Below are 26399 nucleotides of genomic sequence, written 5' to 3' on the forward strand. Positions count from 1 at the left end.
TCAACTCCCAGAATTCCTGGGCCAGCATGGCTCAGCTTGGAAACCTCTCCCTTTCCCCTCAGCATGGCTGGCTCAGGAATTCTGGGAGTTGAAGTCCACCAGTCATGAAAGAGCTGAGGTTGCCTACCCCTGACCTAGAAAAATCCAAAAGGGAATTAATTCTCAGGCAATCTGAGAGTATGACAGAAAACTACAAATCTCTTTCTCGCTTTTGAGAAAAGACGACACCTATTTTAACACAGGAATAATAATAATAAACCCCTACAGAGCTGTTTCTGATGTTTGAAGCCAATGGGCTGGCTATAGCAGAGGTGGGACGAGGAATCTTGTCTGTCGTAAATGTCACACTTCATTTTTATCAGTCTTTTCCCACTAGCCTCTTGCAAATTTAGGGAAGGGAAAAAAAAATCCCCCCGACAGCCTGACTTTGGTGAGAAACACTGACAATGATGGAGCTCTTCCATTGTCAAAAATGTCTTTCAATTCCCCACAGCTGCTAACTACATTTCCCTGCTGCCTCCTCTGCCTCTGGTTTCAGCTGCCTAAGCAAGAAAAAAAGTCAGTCTCAAGGAATAGCTAATGAGGACTGGATCTGCATTTAGTCTATTCAAACTTTCATGCGCTCAAGCTGGGGTGGGCTGATGGGGAAGGAAGGAACCTAGCAGTGCAGCCAAGCGAGGGAACAATGACGGAGAAGTCCCAGGAAGCCATAAAAGCCCCTGCTGAGGTATCATTTGTGCAAAGTGACCTTTCTCACCAGACAGAGTCATTTCAGAAAGCAGGATAACGAGGCCCATGTGACTTGGAGAAGAGGCTCCTCAACAAAGATTACACTCCTTGACAAGGTGGCAAAGCCAGCTCGGCATTGTTGAGCACAGCACCTTTGCCCTGGGTCCCTTGGAAAGACTAAAAGCAAAACAAAGGGACATTTGCTCACTCTTGTATCCTCCCACCTGCTGTCTCTTCCTGGTGTGGTGTGGAACTACAGCTCCGTTTACCTGTGCAGTTTGGGAATTCGCTCTGAGAAAGTCTGGGAGCCGGAGGAGACGGCTGAAAGAGCCGCATGCGGCTCCGGAGCCGCGGGTTGCAGACCTGTGGTTTAAACTGTTGTTTGCTTGTTTCTAACTCTTTTCCATAGCTCTGAGTCTTCTGCAAGGATCAAGGACTTGGGACATCTTAAAGTTTAAAGAATATATATTGCCAAAAACCTCCAAGTGGCCTCAATGACTCTCAGAGAGTCATATGGCTACAAGGAATATAAATCCTTTCATCCTCCATCATTCAGTCAGAACTGAAGCAGCTTCTGGGACGAGAAGCGAAACGTCTTCAAAGTCCACTTGCCTTTTGGAAAAGCACCTTTGGGCCAATCATGACCTGGATGACTGAGAATCCTCCGTAGACATTGTCACAGACAATTTATGGATCCAAATCTATCTTCTCATCCAGTGCAAGGAGGGGAGAATCCATTAAATCTTCTGATATAATACATTACTTAGTCTTTCAACTGGTAATTCCTGCTCAGTTTTCTGTTCTCCAACCTGCTGACCTCCTAGAATTGTACAACTACAACTCCACGTTAAGCAGCAACCTGTGCACCTCCTTTTAGCCAGCAATCCCCTTGGGAATTCATGGAATTACGGTTTGAAGCATATGAAAGGCTGGGAAATCAAACACAGAATTGGACTAGTGTTCCATTTAGCATTTATTGTCGATGCCAATTAGTGGTGGTGGACAGACGTTTTGGAAGGGTTTATTTCCCCCCCCCAGCCCTATCTTGAGAAGCCACAAACTAAATTCAGGGTCTTCTATATACAGTTGAATGTTTTAATTTCCAGTTTGGGGAAATCAGAAAATAGCTAGTGAGAGGTACAGATGTGTAATCCAGCAAACTAAAACTTTAGTTGATTTTATGGCTTGCATTAAACAATCTTTGTTCTGTTGATTTGTCTGGCATTTTTTTTAATCCAACCAATTTTTTGCAGATGTTTACTTTCCTAACATATGGAGTGGTTTTTACAGTTCTTCCAATCTACATATTTTTAAATTAATTTTGCCCCAAGAAAGTCCTTACTTCGAACGTTTCTTGAGATAACTATCATTCTACGGAATATAAATGTTTCAACTGCTGTCTGCTTGTTTCTAATTCCCTCCCCCCCACCCCAAAAGATCCATTCTTCTTCTGCAAGAATAAGTAAAGAACATGTGGCACCTTAAAAACATTAAGATTAAAAACCATTGTCACAGATGATTTATGAACCACAATATTTCCTAAGGTGCAAGGAATAGGTGGCAATCCATGAAATCTGATGTAATACATTAGTCTTTGAGGGCCCAGATTGTTGGAGCCAATATGTTGATTCTGTAAACCACTTAGAGAGAGTTGTAAAGCACTGTGAAGTGATATACACTGCTTAAAAAAAATAATAAAGGGAACACAAGACATCCTACTATTAAATACAGTACATTGTGTTGTTTAAGTGTTCCCTTTATTTTTTTTGAGCAGTATATAAGTCTAAGTGCTGTTGCTATCCGTCGTTTAACTGCCACAGAATCCTATTATGTTACAGAGAAGCAAACCTGTCTAACTTAACTAAACTGATTATAACAAGTCTGCCTACCAATGCCTTGACCAGGTGAACACTTTCAATGTCTCCAGACAATTCTATTGTTTTATTTACAAAAGAAAGGATTGGAATTGGAGCAGGAAATTTCTAGGTGGCGAATCACCTCTTCAGGCCTCTCTCTTCCCTTATCAACAGGTTTCTGAAACACGGTCCAAACTGACCTCACCTCTTAACGCCTGAAACTCTGAAGAGAACCTTGCACACTTAGGAAGCTTGACACCTTCCATCATGATTTTAACTTTGTCTGTGTAAATGGACATTTTTGGAGGTTTTGAATTTAAGGGAAGCTTGTTGAAAATGATGGGCAGCTGGAAGAGTTGGGTAGTCAATAGCTTTGTAGCTCCCTCACAATCCAATAACCTTAAAAATGAAAAAAAGGAGCACAAAATGATCAGCAGAGATCATTTGCTGAAGTAAAGGAAATGGGCTTTTTTATTTAGACTTATCTCAGGAAACTTTAAAGGAACGTTGAAGTTATGAAAGGACGTTTGATAGAAGTGAACCTGTCAGTTAAAAGCTTCCATGAAGATTCTAAAGGGACTCGAAGCTATTAATGTATAGTTCCTTTTCAATCTCCAAAATAAAGAAGAACATGGCTAAACTCAAAAAGGCAGAATGATGTAAAGATTTAAAAAAAAAAAAACATGGAAAGACGGTATGCTGAAACCAAGTCACTCTGCAGATTTAATAGGTGTGTTCAGAAATAAACCAATGGGATTTCATTTGAGTTCCCCCTAGGAGAAATCCCTTGGGTTTACTTAGCAAGCAAGCAAGCAAACACACACATACACACAAAGAATGTGTGCCTGGTTGCTTCCTTATTTTTGTCCTACTTACTTTTTAACTTATTTAAGTTAAAAGTCCAAAGGCTATCTAAGAAACAACCCCATTTTTTAAAAAAAGAAAACTTTTGCAAGTTTTCCTAAAAAAATAAAAATGTTGTCTGATGATAGTTGCTGGTGTCACAGATCTATTATCTGTTCCAATGTGGAAACAGTGAAGTGTGGTTTGGCAAAATTTTGGCTAACCAGGAAACATTGTATTTGATGTAGTAATCACTTTCTCCTGGGACATGAATGTGTTTTGACACAGTGATGAGCCATTGGGTTCTTTCAACAACTGTGATTTGTTAATCCACAGTATAATGTGAATTAAATTAGGCTCTTCACACTTAACTAACCTCAGTCTGCATTCTTTGTAACACTTGAGGTTTCTGATGTTGCTAACAGGCTAATCCCTTCAGTTCCAAACTTCTCCCAGCTGTTGGTTTGCAGCAGTTATGGAAGGATTCCAAACATTCAGCGCCAGAAAACTTAATCCGAAAGCTGTTAGGCTCTACCAAAATAACAAGGACCCCCAATTTAAAGCTCTTAGCCTTAATTAACAGGAAAGGAGGCATTCAGGTTTGTGCTGAAACACAGAGACAGACACAGACACAGCCTCCTCCAACAGCCCCCTGCCCAGATTTCTTCATCTTAGAATTTTAGACCAGAGTGTTGCAAATATCAGCCACACTATCCTGTAATTTGAAGGACAATCCAATGCTATAGATCAATTTCCATCCATTTAGCATCTAGTCTCTAAATGTACGGTACTTAAAATATTGGTTCAGTGCCAACACATGTGTGCACATTTGCAGAAGGGATGGGTGAATCTGTCAATTCATTTTTTGCTGCATATATCTCTTTGAATCTTCCTCCTCTGTTTACACATTTCACCAGAAAGCAAACTAGCAAAAACTTTCATGAACATTTACAGTAATTGAAATTCAACATATATAGAAGGGATGGGCTGGAGAAAGTTGTCTTAGAGTGTTCCTAATCTACAAAGACGCATATGGCTGCCTCTAAGGACAGATTAGACTTCTTGAAAAAATAAAATAAAAGGTTTATTGTACTAAGAGCTTAGAATTAGTTCCTGGAATCCTAGGAGCTGGGTAATTGGCTCAGCTCATTTATCCCGGTTTTATCTTAGTCAGGCCTTTTCTTCCTAAGAGTTTGGTTAATTGTCCAGGTCTTAGCACTATAATAAATTGAGAGACTAGGGAATTATACCATTAAACCAAGTAATATTTTCAATCCAGGGCATTGCAATCCAGTGAAATTGAAAATGGTATGAATTGAACCACATGCTGCACTCTGCCATCATAGCTATTAGTATTACATACACACACAGTTGGGTTGAAACTTAACATTAAGAAAACCAAGATCATGGCATCCGGCCCTCTCAATTCCTGGCAAATAGATGGGGAAGAAATGGAGGTAGTGACAGATTTTATTTTCCTGGGCTCCAAGATCACTGCAGATGGGGACTGTAGCCAAGAAATTAAAAGACGCTTGCTCCTCGGGAGGAAAGCCATGGCAAATCTAGACAGTACACTAAAAAGCAGAGATATCACCCTGTCAACAAAAGTGCGTATAGTCAAGGCCATGGTCTTCCCAGTTGCAATGTATGGCAGTGAAAGTTGGACCATAAAAAAGGCTGAGCGTCAAAGAATTGAGGCCTTTGAACTCTGATGCTGGAGAAGACTCCTGCGAGTTCCTTGGACTGCAAGGCGATCAAACCGGTCAGTCCTAGAGGAGATCAACCCTGACTGCTCTTTAGAAGGCCAGATCCTGAAGCTAAAACTCAAATACTTTGCCCACCTAATGAGAAGGAAGGACTCACTGGAGAAGAGCCTAATGCTGGGAAAGATTGAGGGCAAGAGAAGAAGGGGACGACAGAGAATGAGGTGGCTGAATGGAGTCACTGAAGCAGTAGGCGTGACCTTAAATGGACTCCAGAAGATGGTAGAGGAGAGGAAGGCCTGGAGGAACGTTGTCCATAGGGTCGCGATGGGTCGGACACGACTTCGCAGCTAACAACAACACACACAGTTCCCAGTAGTAAAAGGAGCGCTCAGGCTTGTGACTCGTAAGCTAGGAGAATGGCTCCAGCAGATCTCAGGAACAACATCATAACATGGACATCTGTTCATAAGAGTGAAGCTAAGATACTGTGGAGAATCCTCAAATTTCCAGGCTTCTAGTTGAGTAGTCAAGGTTGAAGAAGACACAGGACATCCATAAATAATACAGAACCATCAGCATCTACAGGATCTCTATCCCTTTCACACATGTGCAATGCCAAGACATAGATACAAAAGAGCAGGGCTTGTGCTACAACCCAAGTTTAGTCATTCTGTTGTTCTTATCTCCCTGCAGATACCACTTAGGCAGGGGTGTCAAAGTGCTGGCCTGGGGGGGCAGTTTCATCATACCGAAGCCGCACCCACCCCATTGCCAGCAATGCAAAAAGAGTCGCGATATGTCATGACCTGTCACGTGACATGGCGAGTTTGACACCCGTGACTTAGAGGAACCAATTTCTCACGACAGAAATTATTAGTGAAGTCCTTATCCTTACATGTGTAATAATGATGCTCCTTAGAGATACCATTGGGTAGCAATTAAAACATGGATCATCAACGTGGTAAGCTCCTTCAATGCCTGCCTGCCCTGTCTCACTGCTGTTCTTTTCAAATATCCTTCTTAAAGAAAAGAAGAAAATGCTGCAAAGTAGGTTTTTTTTTCTTTATAAGAAATCTCACTACACATATTCTTAGAAAATAAAAAGAGAAGGTGGCTGAAAGTCAGGATTTTCTTTGGAACAGCAACTATTTGCCCTGAGGAGAAAAAAAACAGAAAGGTAAACTGAGGTGATAGACAGCCCATCTTGAAGGAAATTAAAGACTCTGGCAGACAGAAGCTCAAACATCGCCTGTCTCTGGTAAAATCAGTATGTTGGATTGAACCATTCCTACTGGCAGAATCCATTTTGTAACTAAATCCCAAGGAAGGTATTTTGGGAGAAGATCCACCACATATTCTCAAAATGTCACCTGTATCTCTGGGGCTTATCTGATTTTAGAGTGTCTAAATCTCATTTTATCCATGAAGCTGAATGGTTGATCTTGAGATGGTCTGGATCAGGCAGATGTTAAGAAAATCAAAAGGAGAGCAAGATGAGAAAATCGGGTTGTACACACCCAGGCCTAGTATATGATAGAAAGGGACATTTTGATAAGGATGTCCATTATTAGATGGCAAATATTTTAGAATAATCTGTAGGTGCTTTATGTTTATGAGACTTTTAAGACACAAACTACAAGCTTTTTGGCAATACATTTGTGGCTCTTCCAATCTGCTCCCTTATTTCTAAATGAAAGCTGAAATTCCCCTACTTTCAGCAGCTGGAGCTTTACAGAAATAAAACAAAACAAAACCTTAACTTAAGGGAATCAGAAAGCTTATGTAAATATGAAATATCCCTGGTATGAAATTTGGCCGTCCAAGCTCAGTATTTCCTTTTCTGCAAACAAAACACTTTTATTTTGAAATCCCCAGGAAAAGTTAGAGTAAATTGAATCATCTCTTTATCATAATTTAAAAAAACCTTGATTACATTTTGATAGATTTAAAATTAAATTTAGTTAGAAATATATAATACAACAGCAAGAAATGAATTCATCTGGTTTTGGATTTTTAATCTGTTGGAGAGGACAAGTTAAGATTATGTTATAAGCATTTGCTTGGCCTGCAATAAGAAACTAACATGGGATCCAAACAAAATAGCGATAGCACTAGACTTATATACTACTTCATAGTGTTTTAAGTCCTCTCTGTTTTACAGAGTCAGCATATTGCCCCTAACAATCTGGGTCCTCACTTTACCAACCTCAGAAGGATGGAAGGCCAAGACAATCTTGAGCCAGTGAGAATCGAACTGCTGGCAGTTGGCAGAATTATTCTAACCACCACACCACCACGGCTCAGTAAATTTGATCTAATGAAGCCACTTTGTTTCTCATAATCCTCAACCAGATCTTCCCACTGAAGAGTTTTATTCCCTCCTTGTGCTTCCCAGCAGATGGCACAATGGGGCATATTGACTTTTCCATTCTTTATAAAAAATATCAAATTTATATGGCTGTCCATCTCACCAGAAGTGACTCTAGGTAGCATATTTTTATTTTACTTATTTTGTCTAATCTCTATCCATAAGTAATAACCACCATGGAAGATATCAGACAAGTAGCTATTGTCATAAATAACCTTTGACAGATGTCTTCTGTATGAATCTGTCTAAGCCCATTTTGTGTCATCTAAGTCAATGCCCATCATCACACATCTGGCAGAGACACAGATTTAATTTTATTGCCCTAGTGAGTTCCACAGATTTAATTATCCTGGATGTAAAAAAAATGCAATGCATCATTGTGAAAACAAAACCTTGAAGTCCTCATCTGCTTAAACAGGAGGATTTACCTGCTAAACAAATGCAGGATGTATTATTTTATTCTATTCTTCATTTGACCATCCAGTGGTTGGTTGCTAGTTTTAGTTAATGTGATACATAGATCATAAGCATAATGTATACATAAAAATCAGTCTTTCATCTTGGATGTGATTCACTCAGATTTTTCTCCATTATCACTTAAAGCAGACATGTCAAACACAAGGCCCGGGGGCCGGATCCGGCCCGCAAAGTGGTTTCATGTGGCCCGTGAAGCCATCCTGGAAACAGTGAGGGAACGGCCCCCACTGCCTTGGCCCTGGCCCGGAGACCCTCCTTCTGCCAGAGACCCTCAGATCTGTCCCACTCTTGCCCAGGCCCCCATAGGCACCCTTGATGCAAATGATGTAGAGCTGGCCATGCCCACCCAGTAGGCCATATGCACTCTAGCCACGCCCACCCAGTAGGCCATGCCCACCCTGGCCATACCCACCCAGCCCCCTGAGGGCAAGCACAATGCTGATACGGCCCTCAATGAAATTGAGTTTGACACCCCTGACTTAAAGGTTACATTAAGGAGAGGCAATATTACTCACACAAGAATATAATACACTCATAACTAAATAATGACTCTTGTTTCCATAAGGTTTGTGAAGGACAGCAACTTATAATGCTTTGAAAAGGAATGAGATGCATTCATGGAGGACAAAGCTGTAATTCACAATATTCCTGGGCCATAAATAGTGAGGGAAGGCTAATATCTGCCTCCTATTTATACAGTAAGTTCCCTAGGTCATCCTAGGAAGCCCCAAACCCAAGAAAGACTTTTAGTCTGACCCTCTTGATCTTCTTCTGCTCCCATCAAACAGGGATTTTCAATTTCTACAGCTTAAACTGGGAACAAAAGCATAATCAGGAAGAAAAATGTGGATAACATCAAGGCAACTACTTTTATTCTAGAAATCCAAAACAGGTCCATTTTTGCCCCGTAAGGTGCAGAAATTTCTGCCCCCTGAACTAGTTTCATAAGAGGCAACTTTTCCTTAAGTGCTCTCAACATGTCCTATCATTCTGAGATTAATGGTACCTAAGGTTGATCAAAAATGGCTGTCAGAATGGACCACTGGTTTTGTTAGATGGGGGGAGGGGATATTTTATTCACATTTTTCCATGAGAAGAACTTCTCCAAACAAGTGTCCAAGGGCAGGACCTCCCCAGGGCAGCTGTTCTAGTGAACAAGTCAGTAGGAAGCAGATTCCTCCTAAGATCTTCCTTTGGGATTATGGAAACGTGGTAAGCCTGGGAGGTTATGGGCACCAGAGAGAGGATTGCCCATGGAAGGCCTTCATAATTAAGTCAACGCAAGAATGCCCTAAGCCACATGGAATGATTTATCAGAAATATAAATAGTCCTCAACGTACGGCCATAATTGAGCCCAAAATTTATATCGTTAAGGGAGACAATTGTAAAGTGAATTTGACCAACTTTCTCGCCACAATTGTTAAGTGAATCACACTGCAGTTGTTAAGTTAGTAATACAGTTGTTAAGTGAATCTGGCTTCCCCATTGGCTTTGCTTGTCAGAAGGTCGCAAAAGGGGATCACGTGACCCCGGGACACGGCAACCACCATAAGTAATGAGTCAGTTGCCAAGCTGCTGAATATCGATCACGTGACAAACGGTCATAAGTCATTTTTTTCAGTGTCGGCGTAACTTCAAATGATCACTAAATGAACTGTTGTAAGTTGAGGACTACCTGTACTCTTTCCCTCTGGACATTTTTTTAAAAAAGGAAATCCTCTCTCTTTAAAAGATGTGACAACTGGTATTAAAAATGAAGGGGTTTTTCCCCTTCTGGCAGTCATTCTTTGTTGTTGTTAGTTGCGAAGTCTTGTCCGACCCATCGTGACCCCATGGACAACATTCCTCCAGGCCTTCCTGTCCTCTACCATCTTCTGGAGTCCATTTAAGCTCACACCTACTGCTTCAGTGACTCCATCCAGCCACCTCCTTCTCTGTCATCCCCTTCTTCTCTTGCCCTCAATCTTTCCCAGCAATAGGCTGTTCTCCAGTGAGTCCTTCCTTCTCATTAGGTGGCCAAAGTATTTGAGTTTCAACTATCTGGCCTTCTAAAGAGCAGTCAGCATTGATCTCTAGGACTGACCGGTTCGATCGCCTTGCAGTCCAGGGGACTCGCAAGAGTCTTCTCCAGCACCGTAGTTCAAAGGTCTCAATTCTTTGGCACTCAGCCTTTCTTATCGTCCAACTTTCAAAGCCATACATTGCAACTGAGAAGACCATGGTCTTGACTATACGCACTTTTTGGCAGTCATTCTATCAATATCTAAATATTCTTGTCTTGAAAGGAACCCAGAATTATGAGACTCTTTCCTTAGCCTCAAAATAATAACAATAACTATCATCACCATCTGATGTGAACATATCAGTGGCCCAGATGTTAGTGGCCCAAGAGTATTCTATAGGCAGATATTAGTTCTTTTTTATAGACCTTAAATCTTCTACAGTTCTCCAAGGGGAACATCAACAGAGAAATGGAAGAGGGTCTCCTTATAGCTGGCAAATTTATATAACATCCCTCTTCCAAAGATGATTCCTTCAAAATCCTGTAAATTCCACTGTTGATGTCTGGAAAGAAAATGCACCGCAGAGTTCCAGGTTTTGTCAAGGGGAATGTAAAATAAAATCAAGAGAAAAGCTGGTGGCAGAGGGATATAACTGACAATGGTTCTCCTCTCTACAAAGATTCATTATAGATGAAATAATTTATCATTCTGAACATTGTAAGATAGAGTTTGAAAAGAAATTGTGTAGCACTGATGAGTGTGCAATTGCTAAAATGTAAAAAAAACTTCCATTAAAATTTAAAAGAGAAGAAGAAGAAGTGAAAGACTATATGGTAAAGTGGGATAATTTTTTTTTTTGGTTATAAGATACAGATGGAAGAATTGGAAAATATGTGGTTGGAAGGATTAAAATTTACACTGCTCCTTCTTGCTTTTCTCTCGCTCTCTGCAATACTGTAGTAGGCCTATAAATATTATAAACTGGAATGGTGTTGTTGCAAAAGGAAACCAGAATACTCACCTGTTGGGGTTCCTGATAAGGGGGAGGGGGTACAGTCTGTGTGGCCATCATTGTCAGAGATGGCACCGGGGAGACATGTTGCATCATGGGATTGATTCACATCTAGGACCTATTGATAGAAGAAAGTTCAATTGTTACAAAAGAAAGGAGAGAGGAGAGGACGGTATTAGCATAATATTCACTCAATTCATCTTTCCATAGCAGATTGAGGTTTCCTAAACTTATACAGCAAACTTTCCAATTCTGGCATCTTCCTAATGTGTAAGAAAAATGCTTTCAATGCAAATTCTGAGGACACCTTTGGAAGACACCAGGAGAATATATGATTATTGAAAAAAAACAATTATCCTATAGGACAGGGGTGTTAAACAGGTGGCCTGTGCGCAGGATGCATCATGCACAGGCCAGGCCCACTCCAGCTCCACAAAGGCAAAAAACATCACAATACATCACGATACGTCACATGATGCAATCCAGTTTTACCCCCATGCTATTGGAGGTGTGCTTTTTCCTATACTGCAATTACATGACTCTGAGGTTTTTTTTTTTAAAAAAAACATTCCTTAGAGAAAGTTTTAACTCCAAAATCAGTAGATTGATGACAATAATGGCCCCAAACGTATCATGGAATATATTATTTTTCATTGTGTTGGCTGCATCTCAGGGCTTTGCTTATTTGTGCGGACTGGTTGCCGGCATGCCGTGGCCTGGTACTGGTCCATGGACCAGAGGTTGGGGACCCCTGGTCTAGAGCTCTCTCCTCTCTCTCCTATTTATCATCTATCTACCTATCTTCTCTATCTCTCTATTGTCTATCATCTATCACCATCATCGATGTATCTCACATATACATAAATGTTGTGTACCAGTGCTTATATTTCATGAGTTTCATTCTCTACATCAGGGGTGTCAAACTCAATTTCATTGAGGGCCGCATCAGCATTGTGGTTGCCCTCAGGGGGCCGGGTGGGTATGGCCAGGGTGGGCGTGGCCTACTGGGTGGGTGTGGCTAGAGTGTGGGCGTGGCCTACTGGGTGAGCATGGCCAGCTCTACATCGTTCGCATCAAGGGTGCCTATGGGGGCCTGGGCAGGAGTGGGACAGATCTGAGGGTCTCTGGCAGAAGGAGGGTCTCTGGTCCATGGCCAAGGCAGCGGGGGGCCGTTCACTCACTGTTTCCAGGATGGCATTGCGGGCCACATGAAACCACTTCGCGGGCCTGATCTGGCCCCCGGGCCTTGTGTTTGACATGTCTGCATTACATGAAACAAGATGATCTATCCCACATATACATAAATGTTGTGTACCAGTGCTTGTATTTCATGAGTTTCATTCTCTGCATGAAACAAGAAGCATAATCTAATATTTAGGTGCAGCCGTTCCTCCTAACAATTCCAAATGTGTGCCACTTAACTTTAGGGTTATAAATCCACTGTAAACAGCACAATATTCATGTCATTTGATATTCACTACGAGGCAAGGCATTTCAGGATGCAAAGATCTAAAAGATAGACTCAATTATGCATTGTAATCATTCTTTTTTTTTCTTTTGCCAGAATGATGGTGGGATAAAATATCAGCATTCATTTCTTTCCTCAAGAGAGGAGAACTTTCCCTGGCGTTGAAGGTCTGTTTTAATTAATAGCTAAGGTATCGAAACTCTCGAGATTATTCCTATTAGATGGAGTTTAAATGATCTACCCTTGCTGATACAAAGTTTGATTTTAGCAGAAGTTGGCGTATTTCTTCCTTTGTCAAAGATATTTACAGGCTCATTATTTTTAAATGGTCCCACTGATGAGCCCAAAGCCTAAACAGAGAAATGAGAATGGGATGGTTAATTCCAACCATATTTAATGCTAATAGCATTAGTCTCATAAGATTTTTTCCCCCAAAACTTTTCTTTTCTCTAAGAAAGTTAAGGTAGCACGATGGTCCCTCCAGAACAGAACAGCCTGATGCTTCATTGAAGGTTAGGAATCTAAACTGAAATCTCACTACTTTTAGGCTGTTACTGTATCCTCCTGTCTTTTTTTTAAATGTAAATTTTAATGTCTTTCTTTTAAAAGAGCTTTGAGAAACATTTTTAAGTCTTTATTTACTTTTAAAAACCTTTATCGTTTTTTTTCCCTAACAGAGAAGCAAGAATGCTAAAGCTGAACAGCAGGCCATTATCATCTGAGAAAGAGAAGAACGTGGTGCCCCTACTACTCATACAATTTCCTACAGCTTCTAGTAAAAGTGTTTTATCTTGAAATAAGATAATTTAAGCTTGGTCCCTTATACTTTATTGATAACTCTGGTCTGATGATCCATCAGTTTGTTTCCTTGGCTTTCCATGATACAGGAGCTGGTTTATTTGAAAGGAACCACCAATCTCCCATGATGTCTGTCCAGTTCTACGAAATGGGGTCCTCTATCACGGCACTTGCTATCTGGAATGGGGCTCCTCCTGAGATCTTTGTGGCTCCTACTCTGATTATAACTTGGCTGTTTACCCAGGTTTGGAGTAGGGTGGCTGGTGCCCCTTGTAGACCACACATATGTTCTCCATGTTGATGGCTGAATCTGCCATTTTGTTATCTACTTTGTTCTCTGTTTAACTTGGGTCTTTTTTTATCCAGATTGTTTCATTCTGTTTCTCAACTTGTCAACCAGCCAGAATTGTTTTGGAGTTGGTTGGTACCTAAATCCAATATGTTGAGCTGAAGTTTACTCCAAGTTCAAAGGTGTATGTGTGTGTACAATATATGGAGAGAGGGAGAGAGAGAGAGGGAGGGAGGGAGGGAGGGAGGGAGGGAGGGAGAGAGAGAGAGAGAGAGAGAGAGAGAGAGAGAGAGAGAGAGAGAGAGAGAGAGAGAGAGAGAGAGAGAGAGAGAGAGAGAGAGATATCCTGGTATTGTATGCCAGGAGCCCTGGTGGTACAGTGATTAGAATGCAATATTACAGGCAAACTGCCCACAGTCTGGAGTTTGATCCTGATTGGCCCAAGGTTAACTCAGCCTTCCATCCTCCTAAGGTCAGTAAAATGGGGACTCAGATTCTTGGAGGCAATATGCTGACTCTGTAAACTACCCAGAGAGTGCTGTTAAGCAGTACTAAGTGGTATATTAGCCTACATGCTATTGCTATATACATACATACATACATACATACATGCACAGGCATCCACACCTTTGCAGATCTTACTGCATATCGAAGTTTCCACAACTTTTATAAAACTTTTATTACATAGCTATAGGAATGAATTGGATTACTATCAATAAAGTGAATTTTGAAAACTGCCCCCCCCAACAATTTGCCCATTAAAGAAGCGTTCATTATATCCTGTTGATATGAAACCCATTAGGCCAATTAGCATCCCATTAAAATGACACTACGTCTTCCTCAGAGCAGCAATGAGTTAATACTGTATCATGTTAATGGCTCTGTGAGCACTTGAGAGGTGTGTCCTCCCTCCAATGCAGGAATTAACAGCACACTCCCCCCCCCCCCGAGAAAAATAAACCAGATCTAATTGTAAAGCTTGAAGGGACTCGTTCCAGGCAAAACAAGACTTCGACATTCTTTCATTGATATAGTATCCGCTTATGACTCATTCCAATCTTTGCTATCTGTTGGCTTCCAACCAACAGACTTCAACTCCCAGATGTCTAAGCCAGAGTGTTCTTTGGAGAATTAAAGTTCAACATATATGAAAGTCAGCAGATTGGGGAATATTGATAAAAAAAACCCATTCACACAACAGATATGAACGCTACATTCTCTGCTTCAATGGAACTAAACCAATGAGGACATTTTGCTTTTAAGAGGAAGAAAAAAGAAAACTGTAGAAGATGTTAGGGAACCTGCAGCCCTAGGAAAAAAAAAATTATACACCAGTTTCCCATTTGTTCTGTCAATGACATCTGGATGGAAAGTAAATGACGACTATTTTAATAGCGCTACTAAATTTGACAATGCAAAAAGAAAAGGTATATATGAGCCGTGGTGGTGCAGTGGTTAGAATGCAGTACTGCAGGTTACTTCTGCGGACTGCCAGCTGCCAGCAGTTCAGCAGTTCGATTCTCACCGGCTCAACTTTGACTTAGCCTTCCATCCTTCTGAAGTCAGTAAAATGAGGACCCAGATTGTTGGGGGCAATATGCTGCCTCTGTAAACTGCTTAGAGAGGGCTGTAAAGCACTGTGAAGGGGTATATAAGTCCAAGTACTATTGCTATATGTGTGGAGCACGGGTAGTTATTATCCAAAACAAAACAAAAATATAATTCTATAATGTTATTGTTACCAGTGCTAAAATTCTTTATAGAGTAATTCATCGCCAGTCAATGTAGCACTAATGAATTCCTGGCTCTAAGCCTGCATAACTTTGGACAAAGTTAACAGTTATTAACAGTGACAACTCAATGTCCTTTACAGGGAAATCCTACTGAACATTGAGGTGTTACTTCCAAAGAAACAGAGTTAGCAGCAAGCTAAATTAAAACCTTGATTTCAAAAAGGATCCATCAAACGATGGCAAATGTGAATGCCAAAACATTAACTGAGATTTTCCATAGTTATCTTATCATTCCATTCCTGTTAGGCATGAAATACTAGATCCACACATGTGGGTCCAATTAAACTTATTTATTGCTGGTTGTGGAATTCAAGGGGGGCTGGGCTTATTTTACTTGTGGTTACCTAGAGATTCTAGGCTGATCCCTCTTTTAACTCCATCCCCAGGTTTTGCCACTTTCTCCTACAATTTCCCTCTCTGAAATGTACCCGAAAGATATGAGCTATGAAGCAGAATGCAGAAAAGTTTCTTAAAGTATTTAACCTTATTAAGAAAACATTTTAAGATTTTAAAATCCAAATTCTAAATGTTAGAATCTGGACACTTATTGCATTTTAAAATAATAATAATAATAATGGCAATGCATATTCAATTTTCTTGCTTGGAAAACCAATTCTGTAACGAAAGAAAAAATGATGAATGTCTAAGATATATTCCTCTTGGTTACGGAAGGATAATGGAGCAATACCATTTAACTTATTGCTACAATTGGTGTTGCCATTCTTCAAAAATAATGCCATATGAAACAAACAAACAAACAAATAAATAAGTGACATAAACCGAAGAAAGTAAAAATGCTACTTGGCTAGGCACCAGATAAATATTTCTCATCAAATGAAAGTCAGAATTCTCTGTCCAGAAAACACCTGGAATATAAATTCTTCAGAACTTAGGAAACAAGTCTAAACATTTTGGTTTTCCTAAGTCTTTTATAATGCATTGGATTTCCACCACCGTTGCCAGTTTTAATGATTGTTCTTTAAAATGTGTTCCAAGTAAGGTTGATTTATAGGAATCTTTTCCAAGTGCTCTTGCGTGCTAGTTTATAACCACATTTTGCGTAGATGCTGCAATTTAAAAATAAGATATAAATATTTTAATAAATCACTCTCCCTTGAACAGTCAACTCAGTGCATCAACAGAGCAAACGTGAGGCCACGGAACAAAGAGTAAAAATTAACATACTAAAAACAATCATTGGAAACAAAGCATGGTGATATATAACAATGAAAGGCAAAGGAGGATATTCTTTCCGTTCATCCAAAAACACAATTTGGGCTTCTTACTCTATGATTTTATCAAAGGTATGGATTCTTGAGTGTGGAAAGTTACTTGGAAAGTTTCACTCGGAAGTGAAAGTAAAACCTGAATAAAGATATTTTTAAATAAATTGAAAATGGAACCAAGAGAAAGACAATAGAGGGCAGAAGAAAAACCTGCCATCTTAATTTCCTTATAGATTATAGCAGCTTCCTTCAAACCAGTCACCCTCAAATGCTTGGACTGCTACTTAAAAGAATGTTTATAACCAGCTTGGCTTGAGCTGAATTTTTAGGGTTGATATCCAAAGAAGCTGGACATGGAGTGTTGAAGACTATCTAATATTCTATAGCACAGCGTTTCCCAACCTTAGGAACTTGAAGATGCGTGGACTTCCCCCAGCTGGCTGGGGAATTCTGGGAGTTGAAGTCCACGCATCTTCAAGTTCCTAAGGTTGGGAAACGCTGCTATAGCAGATCTATAGGCTTGTTTGCTTATTTATTTTCTCGCTTTCTGTGCCGCTTCGATTTTTAATAACTCTGAATGGCTTCCATACCCTAAGTTTTAAAAATAACTTCACAAAGTAAACAAAATACCGAGAATCAATAAAAATGATTCAATTTCTGACAAAAGAGAAGTGGAAAAAATTCATACTCTACTTGCCCATAAGGCCTGCTTTAAAAAAAAAACCCAACCAACTACCCAAGTAGATTGTGGAGAATATGGGCTGCATTTGAGCCTAGAGTGACATGTTGAGAACGTGCTCTTAAACCTGGGTTGATTCGGGCGGGGTAAATACATCAATTTGTTTCATTAACACGAATGTATTTGCTCCACCTCTACTGATTGGTTCCTCTCTTCTGTCATAAAAACAATTCAGTGATAATTTTAGGAGGTTGCATTTAATATCAGTAAAAATTCTCCCCTGCATCCTATTTTAGTTCAGTCTTTAACTAAGAGAAGCTTAAGTTTTGAGTGCTTCTGTAAGAAGACAGATGAACTTGAATTCCCAAACTATTCAGAAGAGAAAAGGGAAGGAAGAGATACTGAGATAGGCACTGCCCAGGGCAAACAAATGGCAGTTTCAGCTGCATTATGGATGAAATGTGACTTCTCCCTTCGTGCTGATTTTTGCATACTCCAGAGGGTGGCACTATGGCACGGTAGATAATTGTCTTGTGAACCATAAATGGATTCCTAAATCACAGCCCCAAAGCAACCTGAGCTACACTAAATCTCAGGGCCGCCTGTCATAGGATTTAGAGTCCTGGGTTTTTGCTTTTTTTTTAAAGAGAGAGAGAGAGAATTGAACCTATAGTTAAATATAAAAACAAATAAAAATGAGAGACAGCTGTTGCTGATAACACTCTATTTATCTCTGGGACACAAATTTGCTTTGCTGCAGTAAATATGCCAGGAATGGCATTCTGTTTGCTGGAAAGATTTGGACAGTTCTCCCTCACTGGGGACCTACAGCTATGAATCTTGAAATAATGGTGTAAAGCTGTCACAGATTTCATGCAGTTCCATGGATGGATCTGCTGCAAAAAAAAAAAATACACATGTTGAGCATTGCAAAAATTCACCAAGGACTAAATGGAGCTGGGCTGGATCCTTACAGCATTAAGAGGGGCTAGAAACCATCCTTAATCCCAGTAGCTAAAGACCAAAGAAGAGCAAATTGGATGGATTAGTTCTACAGTCGGGGAAACAAACTGGAATGTTGGTGTACAAAGTCCCTACTTATGGGCTAATTATGAGCCAAGTCCTTCTGGAGTTCATATACAGCTTACCCTGACCTTCTTATCCCCTGATCCCCTGATCCCCACAGTCTGTGTAGCTACCGACTTCTCTTTCCTCCATTAAAATGGGCTGCTGTGCTGTCAATCAAAACATGCCACTTGCATGTCCTTGAAATGGGCTTGTTTATACATCTGGGTGCTCGGTGGCCTTAGGAAAGTCACTTGAAACAGCTTGTTTGTACTGTACAGGATTCAGGAGACTCCCAAAGGCTAGATCATGACATCTTGAGGGAGCAACATTACAGGAAAGCAGTTCCCATGCATTAAAGATGACAACAAAAGCACTCGTCTATCACTGAATTAGAGCCCGCTTCAGATAAACATCAGCAAACATTCATAGGGCCCTGTCAAATGCCAGGTTTTTTTTAAAAAAAAAGATGGATGAAAATCTCAAAGACAATAGCAGAAGCAGCTCCTGACTAATTCACTGGATACGACAACGGAAAGATACCAGGAATAAGATAGGGAAAACCTGCTCAGCCTGGCTAGTTTCATTTCTCCTCTTTATGGCTATTTATTTATTTATTTATTTATTTTTGGGACTTATATGCCGCCCTATCTCCCGAAGGACTCAGGGCGGCTCACAACAGTAAAAACAACAATACAAAAATTTAAAAAAGAATTAAATAACAGCCCCCAAATAAACTAACTACGCAGTTCAATCTAGAATCTAGAATCCATACCCTGTGCAATAACCTAACTCCAAGGGGTCCATGTGATTTGAAAGACCATGCTTACTCGTGATTAGTAAGGTAATAAAAACTGTAAGAAAGCAGATGGAACAGACAACAGAGACTATTCTTTGACTTTCTCCTCTTAGCTGCTCACGAAGACTAATCTAATCGCCTGCCCTGAACTCAGTTCATCTACCACAATAGCAGCATAAAAATGATCCTCGTGCCCATTTTGTTCCACTTTCTCTTGATTAACGCCATGACTTCTTGAAGCAGCAGCGACTTTATTTTTTTTAAGAGACTCAGTTGGAATATATGCTGCTGAATCATTCAAAGGAAAATAGAGGATGACTCAGAGATGCCTAAGAAATAGCACTTGTTTGAAGAGAAGGACACTCCAAGTAATCCTACTTAAAATTATGCGTTTTACACATGACCTTCTCTTTTCTTCCAAATTCCTATTAGGAGGGCTGGCCCTACTGTTAGGTGTAGAGAAAGCAAGCCCAGAAAGCAATATTTATCTAGATTAGGGATGTCCAACCATGGCGGCTTTAAGACCTGTGGACTTCAACTCCCAGAATTCTCCAGCTATCCAGGCTGACTGGGGCATTCTGGGAAATGAAGTCTACAAAGTCTTAAAATGGCCAAGGTTGGACACCCCTGATCGAGATCAACAAATATTTTTAGTTTCACTCATTCTCCCATGCGCCCCCCCCATTGCCCCTCCTACCAGTACATCAAACAGCTCCTGAAATCACATAACCATCTAAGCCGAGTCTAAAAAAACCACATTATAGTTTATTAAAATGCGGATATCTGAACCGGTCATTGGACAGCTTCATATATTTCTAAACCTCCCTCTATTAAGGAGCAAAACAGTAATCTACTGGTGGGGAGAGGATTGCTAAGGCAGCACAGCCATGCCCCACATCTGATCACAAATGCAGAAATTGCTAAGGATTAGACTCTGTTGACCACCAAAGGCAATAAAAAGCAAGGGGTTGCTTCTCTTAGTTCCATCACTCAAAGCTTTCATTTCCCCTGGGTTATGCTGATGGGGAAAGGTCACAAGCGAGAGTCAGAAGATCACTTCCTTGCATATTGCCAAGACGGGAGGGAAAACAGCTAGACCCAAGGAGGTAGAGGGAGGAGGTGGTGGTTGCCGGCAGTCGGGCAAGGAAGCCTCCTGCTTCCCCACTGGAGAGAAAGATGGCTTCCTCCTTTGAAAAGCACGGCTGTATCAGCAGGCCTGCCTCCCCTTCTCCTTGTTCATGAAATCCACATAAAGTATTGAGCAGCTGAAATGCCAATTTAATTCTGCACCATGGCATGCCTCCATTCACGCTTCCGACTTAATCCTTTTCATCTAGCTTGCTCGTAACTTCTTGATCTTCAAATCAATTCTGTAAATAGCGGCTGAATATTTCATTCTTTCCTTTGCCTGGTTGCCTGCATTTCGATGGCAAAATTCACCATTTTTCTACAGGGCTTGTGACAAAAACTGCTTGGGTGAGACCTTCCACACCCGTTTAATGATGCAAAGGATCCCAGTTAATTCCCCCATCTGCCGGTTACTGGGGACACACCGCTGCCTGGCTTGCCAATAATATCCCACGTTTATTTATTTGTTTATTTAATATTTATTTGCCTGACATGTCGATCCATTTCCAAAGACTTCAGGCAGAATTGTCTGTTGTTACTCTGGGAATAAGAAAGATGGAAGCCCAGGCTTGGTTCCTGAGACTCCATAGTGTATTGGCAGGTGTTTTTTTTTTGCAAGACTTTTGGAAGTTATTTTCCACAGCCTTCTCACCAGGGCCAAAAGACTAGCCCAAAGTAACCCAGTTGGCAAGATTAGAAATTAAAAATTCCAATTTCTAACCTGGTTTCTTTAACCATTCCACCAACTGGCTCTCAATCAAAATTAACCTTATTTGAAAAACTGAGGACTACTTCACACAGACAGACATAGAGACGGAATTGTTCTTATGCCTACAAGCTTTAGCAAATACCCCTATGAATGTATGGGACTCCCGTTCTAATGAATACACATGGATTTATACTGCTTCTATATTGATGGGTCTAATCCTGAGGAATACCATCAGTGACTTACATTTATCAGACAACAAAAAGACTCTATTAAAACTCTTTTCTCTCTCTGTCTCTCTCTTCAAACTAAGTTCAGTAAATCACCCAGGCAGCCTCGTTCAAAACCCACCCACATTTAGGAATGAGCTTCCTTGACTTCAGTAGTTAGTTCTTTCTTGCAGATCTTTGTCAGAGAAGATGACTGGGATGTTAAGGCTGCTCCTTCCTCACTTCCTCCTCTTGTTGGTCAAGTTGCTGGGTGAAGATCTGTCAATTTATTTTGTTATTATTGGGAATATTGATTTCTTCGTAAAGCTGCAGTCAAGTCTTAACAGGAGGTGAAATTCTCATACCCAAATCCCAATAATATATGGAGAAGTAAGTACAAGCTGTGGCAACGAGGTATCAGGCCCTTGGATCAACTCCAGCAAGGATGATCACAGAGCTACAGAGCCCACCAAATAGTTGGGAAGGAATGCTCATGCGCATTGGAGCCCAGCAGATCACTTCTCCACGGACATTAGAATGTCCCCATGGGAAATCTTTTTCAACAGTAAGGACAACACTATTTTCAAGCGAGAATGCAGAACAACTTCAGACTGCCTCAGCAGTGGGTTGGCGACAAGATGAAAGCTCTTCTATGAGGAGATATTGTAAGAAAATAGTTACTGAGGCAACCAGGATATGTGGGTGGGCCCTGCATGTGCATAATTAAAGAATAACAGAGTTGGAAGGGAACTTGGAGGTTTTCTAGTCCACCCTCTGCTTAAGCAGGAGACTGAAGCATGTACAAATGGCTGTCCAATCTCTTCTTTAAAATCTCTGGTGATGTAGCACCCACAACTTCTGAAGGCAAGCCGTTCCACTGGTGAATTGTTCTAATAACTGTTATGAAATTTCTCCTTAGCTCTAGGTTGCTTCTCTCCTTGATTAGTTTCCATCCGTTGCTTCTAGTCCTGCCCTCAAGTGCTTTGGAAAATAGGTTGACCCACCCACTCTTCTTTGTGGCAGCCCCTCAGATTTTGGTACATGCTATCATAACATCCCTAGTCCTTCTTTTCACTGGACTAGACATACCCATTTCCTGCAACCGTTCTTCATATACATAGGGATGAGACAAAGAAAGGATATTCCAGATGGTAAGACCAATTAGGGAATACACTGGTTGGGAGATATTTCAAATCCTGGGCACCAATATGAAAAACCACGTGTCTTCCTAATTCTGGAAGACTATAATATCCCGAGAAGATTAGCAACATCACTAGTATGAATGGGGGACAGGATTTTCCCTGGGGGAGAAAACCAATTCTTTTTCTGGTGGTGTTTTGCAGTTTTAGATTTATTATTCATTAGCAGAAGCTGATAACGCTTCAATACTTGTTCACACTTTGTTCTGTCCTAAAACACAACAGAACCCTGGGTCTCTGTGTCTTGGTAATTTAGTTATCAAGGTTTGGAGGTGCAGATTTCCTGTCTGCTTCTAGAAAATACTCCCAGCAGTGCTTAAAGGTTGCCTCTAGCTATCATCTTAACATTTTCCATTGCCCCAGAAGGACACTCTGCTAGAAGAATTGTTCTCGCTCTTACTATTTCTAGTCTTCTGACATTGCACAGGCTGCCAGGCAAGAAAAATAAGCACAAGATCCTTTCCCCAAGGTTGAGTTTCATCTAAATACAGCTAGCAAAGAGGAGTTATTTATCAGGGCTGAAAAAGACTGTGCAGATTTTTTAACTCTGCAACCTTTTGTATAGAAGTCCTCGAATATCCTGATCATTCTTGCAAAATACTGAATCAGAATCAGAATTGGGGAAAATAACCACTGCCAAACAATGTTCTTTGGAATTAACGTTCTGGAGAAGAACAAACAAACCAATTTGGGGTGTACAATGGCCACCCTTCTTTTTTTTCCTTTTTTAAAATTCCATTTATATCCCGCCCTTCTCCGAAGACTCAGGGCGGCTTACAAGCTTAGCAGTAGCCTTCATTCTATGTATATGCCTGCTTATTAGGGCTTTCACCCCCCCCCCAGCGGCATTATTACAAAGTCAGCTTAATTGCCCCCAACAATCTGGGTCCTCATTTTACCTACCTCGGAAGGATGGAAGGCTGAGTCAACCTTGAGCCTGGTGGGATGCGAACCTGCATTAATTGCAGGCAGCTGGTGTTATTTAAGGAGGCATTAGCCCACTGCTCCACCAAGGCTCTTCTTCATAGGTCTTACAACAGCCTAACAAAACTGTACAGAAAGATTAGCAACGATGACATCCAACCTACTTGATCTACTGATTTTTCATTACAGAAGAAAAAGTAATATCATGTAAAGTTGACCAAAGGCTGTTTTGAAACACATTGTTGTTCTTGGACTAGATTCTAAGTCAACTTTTCCAAATAGCCCATTTAGCATTAGCCTAGGCTCAATTTATCAGTTGGATCACTATTATTGGTCTAAGTTGTACCAGGGTACTTTGGAACAATGTGGACGTTTTCACAACATAGAAACTGGAATAAACAAACGTGCTATCGTCTTTCCCATCTTCTCAAAGAGCAACTTAACAGCCATTTTAGCTCTGATCAGCTGCAACGGGCTTTTAATGAATCCTACAAGGATTGTATGCAATATCTTGATCATTAACATTATTTTCATCCATTCCTTTATGACATTTTTATCCTCCTTTTCACCCAGGAGATTTAGGGACTGCTTTCCCCCAGAAGTAATCTTTTAGAGGACAATGGTGGCAACCGGTGATTGGAGCTAAAAATCTAAAAGTAGTTTTTTTTTTCCCAGACACTTTTTAAAAAATTTTCGTTGTGAAATGCCTTTCTTTAATTGTATTTCTGTTGCCTTTTCTTTCTCCTCAGCAGCTGGTTCTCAGGGAAAGAAAAACCAGGTTTTAGCAGAGGTCTGAACTGATTGCTTGCAAAGGGCTTTTGAAATGAAGATGAGGATTGCTTGAAATCAGGCTAAGGGCCAGAGGTTGCCCACTTCTGGCTTAGGTCATCTTCCACCTGGACTAGCTTACTTGCACAATAACATTTCATCAGTTTTGGATGGAGTACCAGCTGTGACCTTCTGAGGTAGCCCTGCCCTCTACATCATTAACCATGCTCCATTAGCATCCTGTTTGGACTATGGTAATGTCGTAGAAGAGGAGGTGTGAATGGCTAAGAGTCATCTCAAGGAGCATCTAGCAGTTGCCTGGTGAATAACAGGAGAGTTGGGGGGGGGGGGTTGCCCTCAGGTTGCTTTGATGAGCTTCCTAGAAACATCTGGCTGATCGCTGTAGGGAAAGAGGGTGGAATAAATCTTGGATCTGATTCTGCCAGACAGCATTATCCTTTTTTTTCTTCACAGAGTTTAGATAGACTGAAGATATGGAGTAGGACAAATAGCTCTGCCTTGGTCTCTATGCCTTCGTAAGGAAAACATTGTAGAATTTGGGAGGAAGGACATTCTAACTTCTTCCATATATGTTTTGCAGGTGCAGATGTGGGTATTGTAAAAGGTGGTGAGAGAGGCTTGAGAAGAGGACTAGGGGGTGAATAAGTGAGGGTAAGTAAAAAGGAAGAATAAGGAGGAGGAGGAGGAGGAGGAGGAGAAGCTTATATGCTCATCTATAGTACTAACACATCTGGATTAATAATATTGGGAAAAGCTGTCCTAGTGATGAGCAGAGTAAGAAACTAAATTCCACATATCCAAGGGAAACTGCCTTTTCTGTAAAACAGTCATCAGAGGGAGCACTTCTGTATGTTTTTTTTTAAAGCATCATGCTTTTTAAAAACGAATCAGTTAAATTGTTCAAAGCCACAGGAACAGATTTCTTCCTGGAGTCATAATACTCTTAGAGTATCTTCAGATTGCTTCTTTCATAGCAGCTTCACATTTCGAGAGTGTTCCATTCTAATAGACCTTACATGTTAACTTTCCTTAATGCCAACACCCATGTCTCATGTGAACACGGCCTGCCCGCCTTCTGCCGACCACCCCCCCCCGTGCATCTTGTTTTATGAGTGTGTTCTGATTCGTATATTTATGTGAATATGGAGACATGTGATCTAAATCATACAGTTTCCCAAAATAAGCTTCTACAGAGACCCCGTTATCATTCGGATGCATCAAACAGACAAACGTACAGAGTTTCTAACGATCCATCCCATGAAATATCCTTACTTGTGTTCCCCATCAGTTCCAGGTATAAGCTAGCCCCTTTTTTGTTTTTTGTTTTTTTTGCTCACTGATTCGGATGGAAATTCTGTTGCTTTTTTAGGCAAACCGATCAAAATGCAAGGCTTACCATGAAGCACAGTTAGAGGTACTTGCCTTTCTAAACTTTCCCCACTGCCAGCCACACAAAAGCTGAAGTGACCTGAAAAGAGACTGATGACACCATCAGATATGGAGAGAGAGAGAGAGAGAGAGAGAGAGAGAGAGAGAGAGAGAGGGAGAGAGGGAGGGAGGGAGAGGGAGGGAGAGAGAGAGAGAGAGGGAGAGAGACAGAGAGAGAGAGAGAGGGAGAGAGAGAGAGAGAGAGAGAGAGAGAGAGAGGGAGAGGGAGGGAGAGAGAGAGAGAGAGGGAGAGAGAGAGAGAGAGAGAGAGAGAGGGAGGGAGGGAGGGAGAGAGAGAGAGAGGGAGAGAGAGAGAGAGAGGAAGAGGGAGGAAGAGAGAGAGAGAGAGAGAGAGAGAGGGGGAGGATGTTTCTTCATTGCAAATTCCAACCTCCCCCTCCCCAAAAAAAGAGCAAAAGCAACAGAAGTTAAATACAACTTGGATTATTTCTACCCAAATCTGCAAAGAATATGCAGGATATAGTCCACAGATAAGCCACATAGGTTGCGTATTGTTTTTTATTTTAATTAATTTTAAAAAACACACACGAACTAGACGGAAGGCACGGAAAACCTTGCAAAAATCATCCCACGCCCAGAATGACCCTGTTTAGTTCTACCCTCCTTCAGGAAAGACAAATTTGTTAGTGCCAATTTCTGGAAAGAGAGGCCTTATTCCATTCCAGCTGCGTCAAGCAACCTCTTATCTGGTTTTCCTATCCACCCCAAGGAACTTTCACTTCTGTTTCCTTTGGGGGCTTGCATACCCCCAATGTTTTGTCTAGAATTTACATCCTTGGCTAAGCCTGTTATTAGGAAGAATGCAGACCACCGTGGTGCCAAACGGTTCTACCGCATTCCATCTGTTTCTCTGCTGTTGTACCCATGGTGCAGAGCTCAAGCT

The 26399-nt window shown here is 40.9% G+C and overlaps 1 protein-coding gene across 1 annotated transcript in view; it reads right to left on the reverse strand.

Annotated features, from left to right (window-relative positions):
* PKNOX2 (PBX/knotted 1 homeobox 2) overlaps positions 1-26399 on the reverse strand; it is a 228045-nt gene that overhangs the window by 82261 nt on the left and 119385 nt on the right. Inside the window, exon 4 of the mRNA XM_083368690.1 lies at positions 11005-11113. Within this exon, the coding sequence (XP_083224816.1) occupies positions 11005-11091 (87 nt within the window). The 5' untranslated portion in view covers positions 11092-11113. The remainder of the gene's footprint in view (positions 1-11004; positions 11114-26399) is intronic.

Source organism: Vipera ursinii, assembly GCF_947247035.1.
Source record: "Vipera ursinii genome assembly, chromosome: 8".
Lineage (NCBI taxonomy): Eukaryota > Metazoa > Chordata > Lepidosauria > Squamata > Viperidae > Vipera > Vipera ursinii.